General features: G+C 39.8%; 1 protein-coding gene across 1 annotated transcript; it reads right to left on the bottom strand.

The window, feature by feature from the left end:
* Positions 1-3,940: 3,940 nt before the first annotated feature.
* pax10 (paired box 10) lies at positions 3,941-8,804 on the bottom strand. Its single transcript, XM_087794162.1, has 7 exons — positions 8,647-8,804; positions 8,361-8,555; positions 6,580-6,662; positions 6,347-6,503; positions 5,966-6,039; positions 4,560-4,689; positions 3,941-4,495 (listed from the first exon to the last, which is right to left on the bottom strand). Exons 1-7 carry the CDS (start codon positions 8,750-8,752, stop codon positions 4,395-4,397), a joined length of 846 nt encoding a protein of 281 aa, XP_087650288.1. The 5' UTR covers positions 8,753-8,804; the 3' UTR covers positions 3,941-4,394.
* Between the last annotated feature and the right edge of the window lie 3,256 nt (positions 8,805-12,060).

Below are 12,060 nucleotides of genomic sequence, written 5' to 3'. Positions count from 1 at the left end.
TTTAGACTATTGTAACGGTTTCTTTTGTGTCTAAAAAAGAAGGAGCTGTCTCGCCTGCAGTTGATACAAAACTCTGTAGATTGTAGGTAGTCTTTCATGAATTCAACTGACCCAAACTATTTCTCCAAAGCCTGGGGGCCAAATCCAGTCCCGAAAATTGTCTTATGTTGGCTCAAAATCCATTTTTATGTCATGATTAGATTATCACTGTCAATATTTAGATTGAGTGAAAATAAATAGTTCCTGTTTAGACACTTTAGTAAATATACACTCCATTTAGCCCGGATCTAAGAATAGTTTTTGCCCTTTTGTGTGATTGAATTGGACATGGCTGTGTAAGAAAAGACTCACACCCCCCCACAGAGTAAAACAAACATGCAAAAGTTGTGAAGCAAGCATCAGATGTGGAAAGCCCCAGATGATTTCCTGTTTTTTTAATTTTCCTGTCTCGCCTGCAGTTGATACAAAACTCTGCAGCGAGAATTCTGACCGGCTCTAGTAGAAGAACTCACATTTCCCTGATCCTTAAAACTTTTCAACGGCTGCTGTTTCTTTCAGGATCAATTAAAAAAATTCTGGTTCTTGCTTTCAGATCTATTCATGGTCAGGCTCCTCCTTACATTACTGATCTGATCCAGCCTCACACCCCAGCTCTGGCTCTGAGATCTGTGGATCAGAATCTACTGATGGTTCCTGAACAAGGTTCTGGACCAGAGGAGAGAAATCCTTCCAGGCTGTTGCTCCTGAGCTTTGGGACGATTTTCCTCTCTCTCTGTGTTTGATGATCTACTGACTCATTCAAGACACATCTTAAGACATTCTTATTTGTACTTTTTCCTGATTTTCTGGGACTCCTGTGTTTGTCTTATGTGTCTTGACCCTTTAAAGCATGTATTTTAGTTTGTGATTGTTAAAACAATACATACTAAACTAAAGGACCAGAGGAGAGAAATCCTTCCAGGCTGTTGCTCCTAAGCTTTGGAATGATCTTCCTCTCTCTTTGCGCTTGATGGAGTCTACTGACTCCTTCAAGAAACATCTTAAGACGTTTCTATTTGTTCAGGCTTTTCCTTGAATTTCTCGAACTCCTGTGTTGTTCTCGGTGTTGTCTTGATCTTTGAAGTATGTACTGTTTTGAGTATTGTTTTGATTGTTAAAGCGCTTTGTGACCCTGGTCTCGAAAAGCGCTATATAAATAATATTACTTACTTACTTACATTCAACTTGTATAAAAAATAAGAATCAACTTAACGATAAATAACTTGCCTTTGAGAAATTGCTGAAGCAAAGCAAAGCAAAGTGTCTTCAGAAAAAACCTACCTAACTGTAAGCAGGACGTTTTTTCCCCTCGTATTTCCTTGAATAAAACAATATCTTTATAGTTGAGTACATGGTTATTTGATTTTTATTTAAACTCATTTACTTTTCACAATACCATAAACAGCCTAGTTTGTGAAATGTTGTCCTGATCAGTCCATCTTCATTGCCAGTGTCTGAATCAGACACCATAATGTTGCCAAACATTTTCAGCCTTCTCTGGAATATTTATAACTTTTCTTTAACCTCATTATATGATAAGTCATCTTCAAATGATCACAATCACTGTATAAAGTTGTCATGGACCAAATACTATTGTGATTCACAACACACTCTACTAGACTTATTAACATATTTCCCAAATCATGCACCTTTTAATAGGACCTAACTGATCGACGTTCAATGGTGGATTCAGCATTGATGGCTCAGCGTCGGATCTCAGGAGACGTAGATGGTAGGTAGTCTTTCATGAATTCAACTGACCCAAACTATTTCTCCAAAGCCTGGGGGCCAAATCCAGTCCCGAAAATTGTCTTATGTTGGCTCAAAATCCATTTTTATGTCATGATTAGAATATCACTGTCAACATTTAGATTGAGTGAAAATAAATGTCATAGTTCCTGTTTAGACACTTTAGTAAATATACACTCCATTTAGCCCGGATCTAAGAATAGTTTTTGCCCTTTTGTGTGATTGAAATGGACATGGCTGTGTAAGAAAAGACTCACACCCCCCCACAGAGTAAAAAAAACATGCAAAAGTTGTGAAGTAAGCATCAGATGTGGAAAGCCCCAGATGATTTCCTGATTTTTAAATTTTCCTCAAATTTTTTATCACAAGAATAAAAAGTGTCTGTTTGCAGTTGTGACAATAGTTTGTGGAAGATACTCTTGCTCTCAACGGTTTAAGACAAATCCTAATTTACAATTCTTCATATCTATGACGAGCCACTTGTCTCCTCCTGCTTTTGAATTCCACTGTTGGTCGATCTTTGAGAAATATTGACTGACAGGAATACTTCAAAGACGATTCGAATGAATCGCCGTTTCGCCTACATCTTAAGGCAACCTGTGTTCCTGCCGTGTGATGTTTGTATGTTCTCCGCATGCTAGCTCCGGGCGCGCCAGTTCCCTCCCAGAGTTCAAAAACATATATATGTTGATTGAGTATTGTCTGTAGGTGTGTGTGTGTAGGGTTGTGTGACCTGGTGGCATGTCCTCTCCCCCTAAGCATCTTGAAATCAAAGCGAAATTTAATCATTAACACTGAAAATTGGATAAAATTCCCTTACACTTTTGATTTATTTTGTTCAGACCGCAGCAATCCCATGACCCCATTTGTGTCCAGGTAGCGAAGAATAATCCTTGTTTATCACACACGCTTTAATTTTCATTAAAGGGATCCAAGGCAGTCACAAAAGGGTTGACTCTTGGTCTCTATACAGTACTAACACAACACACAACAACAGAAACCACACAGAACCTGGAACCAACAGGTGAGAGGACAAATAAATAAGAGGACATCATATCAGGTTAAACTCAGATGCAACAACAAAAACAATAGTCAGAGCAAAGTGAGTCGAGGTCCACGAGCTGCATAATTCCTCCTGATTGTCTTCGCAGTGTTGTTTGCTCATTGCTCTGGATTTTTGTTGCCGACCAATGAATTCACAGTTTTCACCAAAAAAAGATTGTCTGTGCTTGCAGGTATTTTTTTTGGTATATAAATGATTTGAAGTGATTGTCAATAGCTAGATGACAGTTTAATATAGTAACTTTTTTTTTAAAACAAAATGAACAAGAGAAGCCCTGAATTATATCCTGATGACGTTATAGTCATTCACTGAATTTCTATCAGTCAGTCTGGTAAATGGAATCGGTGCTACATTCTCTCCTCCATTAACATCTGACAATAATCAACAGTAATCTTCATCACACAAGGATGTCTGTACAAAAATAAGCAGTATGAGTCTCAGTGTGCAGTTGCTGGCAGGATAGGAAGGATTTACACATTTTAGTAAAAGCGATTGTCTAAAATCTTCACAGTAGTTCGCAGCTTGATGCCATCATCACACAGAGCTGCTCAAGAAATACGTAAGCTGTGTATTGTTTTTGATTGTTAAAGCGCTTTGTGACCCTGGTCTAGAAAGGCGCTCTAGAAATAACCATTACTTGCTTACTAATGTGGTTTCACTTCACAATACGGACGATTCCTGGCATTTACTTAGTACCAAGGGACCCTATGTTGGGGCCTTTATATGTTCCAGAGGAAGACAAGTTGTGTTACACTCCTGCAGGTTTCCTTAGTTTGTTTTCTAAAGCTTGCTTCATCAATGTTAGTTCTCCTTTCTACAAGTAAACATTGTATGACCTCAGGGTGACCCTAGGCTTCTTTTGCCTGTGTCCATTCATTTGTGTTTTGGAGATTTATTTATTTACAGAGAAGTTGTGCTTATTTTTTTTCACTTTGTCTGATTATATTCCCACATTTCACTCTAGTATCTTTTTTATTATTATTTCTGAGCTAACACTTTACCTTTTGTTACCTTCATGACTAAATTTATTTCTAAAATTCCATGGACAAAAGCTTGATTGAAAATCATTTAAAAAAGATGGTTTAGTATGTGCATTTTTAGGGTGGGGGTAATTATTATAGGTTTAACAGGAAAAAGAATACAGTTTTCTGCCACAGTGTCAGTAAAATGGTTCTATAAAAGCAGCGTACTCATTTATGTATTTGACATTTAAAGATTGACTCCACGATATTTACATTAAAATAGAGCGTGAAAATATAAATTGAACTGTAAACTTCATGGCTTCCCGCTACTGGGCTGTAACCCCAAAACACAGATTGTATTTGTAAACCTGAATTTAAAAAAAAAAGTGCATTTGTCAAATACTAAGCAAACACCAGTGTGAGCGAAGTACTGTCAAGTGTAACCACAGCTGCTGAATTTGTAAACAATGATTCTGGGTCTGGAGTTGACCGGGCCTCTCTGTGGCTCAGCTCTGTGCTTCCCTTCTTCCCTCCACTCCTGATTGGTGGTCACGCCGTTTCTTATCCAATGATGTGAGTGTTCACTGTAGTCTGGCCCAGTACTGACCCAAGTTCTGACTCATGCTCTGCTGTTCTGTTCCTGGAACCTGGACCGGCACCGATACTCCAGGCGATATGAGCCCTGGAGGCGAATAGAAGAAGAAGTCAGACACAGACTCCCTCGTGTTATTCCAGTGCCGTCTTACCAGTGTTGGAGTTAGCTGAGGACGGAGTCTGCAGGTGAGGTGAGGAGTATGCAGAGTCAAAGCTTCGTGGAGCGGAGGGAGATGGTGGCAACATGCAGGAATAGGAAGAGGCCGACTGTGGAGGAATTGACTGAGGAGAGAGTTGAGCACATTTTAGAACAGATTTGTATTATTTAATATTACTTTACAGTTTAAAGATTGTCAATTTAAATCCTTAATTTGCGTAATATTTAGAAAGTAAAACAAATAATAAATAAATACAATTATAATGTCAGGAACATAATATCTAAGTCACACTGAATAAGTTAAGGTAGATATTTTACCTTCATATATTAAATATAATTTTATAAACAGTGGCTTCGTACAAAATTTAAGTTAATTATTTCAGTAAACAATTTGAATTAAAGTACGATTTTAAACTGGATATTTTCTCAAAAGGACTATCAATAGATCAATGTGAAAGACTTAAAGGTCCAAAGGATCCCTGCTTTTCAAGGATTTGAACCGAAAATAACTAGTTCATGGTTATTGGTGCATGTCAGTAGACAGTAGACTTAGATGAAAATTAATAGATCTTAACGGGGAAAAGATAAACAATTGATCATTCTAATTAATTTAAAACATACATATGTATAAAAAATGACTTTTTAACAGTCCATAAACACCGCTTTAGACCTACAGAAATAAGATATGACATACATTCTCACAGGCAGATTAGTTCTTGTATTAAACGATACAAAAAAGAAAGTGAAGCGTAACTTTAATGAAGTTGAAACGAACCATTAACCATTAAATTCAAAATAAATGTCACATCGTTATATGTAATAGCGGTCAATCCACCATATGGGGGTGCTATTGTTGTATTAAATGATACAACAATTCACTATTGACCACACATCATTTAAAACGTTATTTTATGCACGTGAAAATGCCATAGATAAATTTGAATTTTGGGATTTCAGTTATAAATTGGATTAAGCAGAATTTTGAATAAAAACACGCGACAATAAGAAAAACATACAATTTATTGGTTTACCTTTTTGTACATTTTAAAAGTTCTGGATGTGTGTTGGAACATCTATCACTGTTAATTTGCTTTTAAAATATGCTCTTCTACAATACCACAAGGTAAATAAAATAGTACATATACATGGGTAATTTAAGTTCCAGGTATTTACAGGACTTTTTCCTCCCTTGCTCCTTCTATTATATATATTTTTTTAATTATATTTTTCCATGTAATTGACCAATTAATAGTTGAGAAATAATTTCTGCGATTAATGATTTGTGTTTGTACACTGACCACTGTATTTATCTGTTGACTACTACAGTAACACACAAAGTTGTTGACCTAATTCAGTAAAGTTTAGAAGGTGCTGATGAAGGGAGAATGATGAACATCTAACCTGGACTCCAGATGAGAAGACTGACAGGGAGCTGTAGCTTGGCAGGGACGACTCAGCCTGACTCAACATGGACCCTGGAGACACACACACACGCACACACACGCACACACACCCACAAAGAAGCACACACACCAAGCGAACGTGAATTTTGCATGGCAGCAGTGGGAATGTTGTAAAATAGATGTGCTCTAATGGAAAAACTGTAATGTTTTTTCTACATCTCTCAGATAAGCAGTGGTGGAAGTTTGTAATTATAAACTGATGATGTTTTTTCTGTCTCAAGATATATAAATCATAGTGGATGAATTATTTCTAACAGCGTCACTCCTCGGCTGCAGGAAAACAAACAGTCATTAAGTGAGCTGGAGGCCTTCATCCTACCTGAACTGCTGCCGTGCGGCTGATGGTAGACGGATGTGTTGAAGGAAGTGGTCAGGGGGGCTTGGCTCTGAGAACAGGAAGTCACACCACCAGACCGCCTTTGATTGCGCAGCTTCTCCTCTCTCCTCCATTTGGCCCTTCGGTTTGAGAACCACACCTGTCGATGATACAAAGTGACTTGTTTTGAATCATTTTCTGGGCCTTTTGAAAAGAGCGTGTGTTGTTGTTCCCACCTGTATCCTGGCCTCAGGTAAATCAATCTTATTGGCCAGCCTCTCACGAGCGAACACATCTGGGTAATGTGTCCTTTCAAACTCTGTGGAGGAAGTGAAATCATGTCAGGCACACAATGGGAGACGAGATGAGAGGTGACAGGACGACTGGAGAGCAGATCACCGTATCAACAAAGGTGTGTACACATATTCAAGTCATAGCAACACATTTACCTTCTAAATCAAATCATCTGTTATTATCCTCTTATACTCATGAACATACTCTTGTAATATAACTTATCAATCATATTTCAATTTCAAGTTCGCTCCAGTTCATTTGTGTTCTTATTCAGATGGATTCATAGAAAACAATTCACCTTCATTTTAACCAAAATGTAGATTTTAAAGTCAACTCTTGGAATAAATCTCAGAAACATTTTTGCCTTTCCCCTTTTTCATTTGTACTTAAAACACATTTGAGTTTTTCAAAATACACAAAACGCACAGTATAAACACACACAAAGTATAATTTCTCCTTGTTTATACTGAATATACCATTATTGACCGCACACATTCAAAACACTCTTTAGGTTTTTATAATTTTCTTCAAATAATAATGAACCCACAGTGAAAGTCCTCTCACTTTTCTTATTTGGGCATGATCCACTACGATGACTCTTCTCCACCAGGACCTTTCCTATCTCATCCCAAAGAGGATTCAAAGCTCAATCCTCTTCCACAGATAAATTCAGATTGCGCCTAAATCGTCTGAGTTCCAGGAATGTCGGTACTGTGAATACTCGTTTGTGACGGGCTGTTTATGTGTTTGTATTTTACCAGTGGTTGAAGGAAGGTTTGAGATCCTGTCTAATTCTTTAAATTGGGTAAAGTTTCATGGAGTCCCTAGAAAACTTAAAAGACAAACCCCATGTTTTCGTAGAATCAAAGCCTCAGTCTATAAAGATCATTTAAGATTTCATCCTGATTTCGTGGTCATTTTTTTTTTTCCTGAAAATTCATTGTAAATTCACTGCTGACAATTATTATGAGACAATGAAATGCACTCTCTGGGTGTCATAAACAGATATGTTGGGATCCAAAGTACAGGGCCAGAGAAGATGTTTGATACATGCAATATTAATAGCTCACCAGCACTCTAACACATGGCTAATTCAGCCGTATTGTAGAGCAATAACAGCAAAGCCTCCAGAAATTAAGTCTGCTTGACAAATTTTTATAATTGGCCGGGTTATAATTGGCGTCCGTGTCAACACTTGATTGTTATTGTGTCTTGGCCGTGCACTGAGGTCAGTGTACCTCATTAATGTCATTTGCACGGAGTGACCACAGAGATAGACTTCCACTCGGCTGCACAGCGGACAACGCAGCCTGATTTAGCTCAAGGGCAAGGGTTCTTCTCTGATCCTTCTCACTGGATGTCGAACTGCGATGGCTTCGCTGCATAATACAACTTAAGTACACATGCTTCAGCAAACACGTCTGGATCTGCCGCCAGGGGTGGTTTCCGGCCGCAGATTTTTCGGGTGCAGTCAGTGGCACCTCCAGAAATTGTCAGCAGTCGGATTTAAGTGAATTCAATATTGTGAATTTAAGCTAAAATATATATATCTCTCCTTTCTTGTTGCTGTATAATTAATTTACGTCCATAATTCCCACCACGACACAAGAGTGTAGGGGAGAATAAAAGCCGGGCACAAGCTGCGTCATCCACTTCTGGCGCTTGGCCACGGAGGCTGGTGATTGGCTGGAAAGCATGTGCGTGCAAAGATCTGTGGCCTGACCTTTTTCCAGAGCCTCGATCTGCTCCTGAGTGAAGCTGGTCCGGTTCCTTTGCAGCTTCCTCTTGAGCTGCAGCCTCAGCTGAGACTCCTCGCCATCGTCTCGGTCCACGGGGATTCCTCCCCCTCTGCCCGCCGCCCCTCCGCCCGACTCTCCTCCCATGCTGCCCTCGGTGTCCAGCATGCAGCCCTCTGACACTGTGCAGGTGACACCAAGAAGTGAGACGAGGAAGAACCAAACAAAAAAAAAAAAAAAAAAGTGTTGATCAACTATCAAGAGTGTTCTCACCTGTGCTGTGTTGCGTTTGCACGCCAGTTGGGTCATGGTACCAGTTGTTGGGCCCGCTCCAGTTTGAACCACTCTGCAGGTTCAGCATGGTTAACTTCTCATACATACTACAAGTGTCCCGACCAACATGAAGAAAAGTCCAGGCCTCCTGTTTTTTGTGGGTGTCCGCCCTTGTCGCTCGCCACTTTTGACTCTCACGAATATGGTTCTTCGTTCTTTCCTCCTGGGTGGGTGGGTGGGTGGGGGGGGAGAAGATGGGGAAAAAGTGCGGAGGAGAAGAAGGAGGGGTTTGATATCGCATGAGTTCACACATGGTCGGCATTGTGGTGAATTAGCCTCACGATGACAGACAGAACTGGAGTTGGTTACATGCTCGCTGTCGTACCGTGTGTGTGTTATACATTGCTACGCTGGTATACCGCAGGGATCCAAGGTACATTAGAACCCACTCTGAGAGCCGTGACATTTATTATGCTACTTGCTTTTAGCATTATCCTTGCCGAAAAGCCCCAGCGTCATATTCACTAAAACTATGTGATATTTATTTGCCACCGAGCACGCACACACTTTCATGAATCCTTCAGCATCTCCTCCTCAACTTTCTGACTTGTATAATATGGTTTGGAAAATAAAATTTAAAAAAAAAGTGTCTGCCAAAGCCTGAATGAATCGTATCCATTCTTCTCTTATCTGTTCCAAGTTTTTACCCGCGGGACGTGCATTCCTGTCAACTGGACCGAATCTGGTGAGTTTTGAGCCGCTATTACAAGTCAAAGGTCAACTTCTTTCATTTGCACACCTGTACCGAAGCTCTCGCCCCGAATCTATCGCTCTCGCAGACACATTGAAAAGCAGTCAAAAGTGTTGAAACTCACCTGAGGTCAGGACGGCACCATGGAGGGCTGTTCGAAGCGACTCTTCTCTGTGGACCTTTACTCCCCAGTTCCCCCCTCGTCCCTTCTTTCTCAGCTTTGTTGACAACACTGTGCGTAAAGCAGAGAGTGGAGGAGAGAGATGGAGAGAGTTAGACAGGGCGAGGGAGAGCAAGCGTTGGAGAGGGGGGGCTCTGGAGAGATGTGAGTCTGCGGGCGTTCTTGTCCTCCAAGCGATGGAGAGAAAGAGAAAGAGAGAGAGAGAGAGGGAGCGAGAGAGGAGAGGAAGGAGGGGAGAGGCAGAGAGCCACCGAGGGGTGACAAAGTGAGTCAACATCAGTGTCAAGTTTGAACTTAATGCCAGCGAGAGGAGGAGGGGAGGCCGAGAGAGTGGAGCATAAAGCAGATAATGGAGTGATAGTGGATGATAAATAGGTGATGGAATCCAAACTTAGCCAAAATCTCATTCTTTTGTTCTAACAAAAAGTCGTACAACAACGATGCTAAAGTTTGTTCTTTGCTTTGTTTACATGGGGAACCATTCTCCATCTTAATCTCACTTAAAATAGTCTCTTTCAATGGAGCTCATGCAATACTTTTTCCTGGATTAAGATGGATGTCCAGGTAGTTCACCAACTTTCTTCCATTGAAGCTAATGTCGAATACTTATTCATTTATTTCAATCCCATCATCTCCATGGGTTCACAGTGTATTTGTAAGTTTTATACAATCGTACACTTCAACTAATGCCCAATTTCAAAATACAAAGGTAGAGTTTTAAAAATATAATAGAAAAATGTCAACTATAATCATTCAATTACAGACCATAATGATGGAATTTTCAGCTTTCTCAAAATTGAAATTGCATAGAGTAGAAAAGTTCTGTTTATTTCTGCCCCTTATTTCTATAGTCACTGCACATAAGGTTTACAATCAATAATGTCATGCCATTAATTTCAAGATCAGTTCTCTAACACATTTTATTCACCGTGAACCGGTTTAATGATTGCGTTATATTCACAGACTGACCTTTCAGTTAAAAACAGTAAAAAATAAATCATATAGAGTTTTTGTTTCACCCATTTACGCTAGTTTACAATTTAAAAAAAATGTAATATACTTGTCTTGACGTGTAGAACAGGAATTAAATATGTTGTTTTTTCTTCTTCTTTTGCGCAAATAAACGTGTCACAGACTGGGAGACTCCATTATTTCTGACCACTTTGGTTTCCCTCTCATTCTCCAGAACATGCGCTTGTGCTGAGCGAGTGAGTGATTGTTTTGGTCTCTTGTATGTCCTGTGTCGTCCATGGTGTCCCTTACTTCTCCCCTAAAAGACCATTGATTGACCCCAGTTCCCTGAGAAAATTGTATGAAAGAATTGTGACTATTTTTGCCACGATAAAAACCATATCCACAGCATAACTACAGCCGACAATACCAGAGGCACAAAAACAATTCTTTAAAGGTATTTATGGTGTGTTATGAGACAGTAAATTAAATAATAAAAGTTAGTCAGAATTTAAACTTAACTTTAAATGATCACTGGATTTCAATGACACAATGCCATGTTGAGGTATCAGGTGATTCCCTCTTCACAGACGCAAAGGTGTTCATTGAAAGCATGACAATGTTTCGCAGGGTTTCAGGAACCAGAGCTGAGGGACAATAGATGGAGGCCGTTGGCTCCAGAGCAGGTTAGAGGAGCACCAGAGACACAGCAGGTCTGATGTGGGTCGTAGCTAATGACGCAGGTATGACGGGGACTTTGCCGGATCGGAAAGGGCGAGAGCAGAGTAAACCAGGGTTTAAATATATCTCTCTGAAGCAGAAGGGAAAGAGATGGAGGATAGAAGCGAGGAGGGCGATGGAGTGAAGAGGAAGTATGTGACTTTGGGGTGGGTGCAGGGGCTCGGGGATGGGGAGGGTGCCAGCTTGTTTTATTTCCGGTTGACAAGACTTTGCGCTCCCTTTCTCTCTGTCGCTCCCTCTCTCTTTCATACTCTGCTATTCTTTCGCCGCTGCCCCCATTGCCCCCCCCAACCCCCCCTTCCTCTCTGTTACTTTCCTCCGAGACGTGCCTTGGAGAAAGAAAAGGACTTGACAAGTTCAAAGGTAAAGAAAAGGAAAAAACAAGTGTTTGGTTGGAGCAACCATCTCTTTCAATGCAAGTCATAATTAGTATAATCTAAATTAACGTGCAGGATTCTTCATCTCATACAAATATGTTTGCTTAAATAAAAACAGGAGATGACCACAATCTGCCTGGAAGTACTAGAAGGTCTGATACACTCATTCAGGTTCACCTTTTAAAGATCTCTTTGAACTATGTAATGAAGAAAAATTGTGTTATATTTTGTGGACCTTCCTTTTTTCACCAAACTGTTGTAGGTGTAAAATAAATCAAGTCTAGCATGCTTTGCTACTTTAATTTTTTCCCCACAACTTTAAACATGTTGCAAAAACAGGTGGAGCTTAAAATCTTTATTAAAAAAGCTGGTGGTCATAATGATATTTTTATATGTAAAGATTATCTTTGAAA

This window comes from Callionymus lyra, chromosome 6 (genome assembly GCF_982586985.1).
Source record: "Callionymus lyra chromosome 6, fCalLyr1.hap1.1, whole genome shotgun sequence".
NCBI classification, from domain to species: Eukaryota; Metazoa; Chordata; class Actinopteri; order Syngnathiformes; family Callionymidae; genus Callionymus; species Callionymus lyra.
This window is presented reverse-complemented; position numbering and strand designations above follow the sequence as displayed.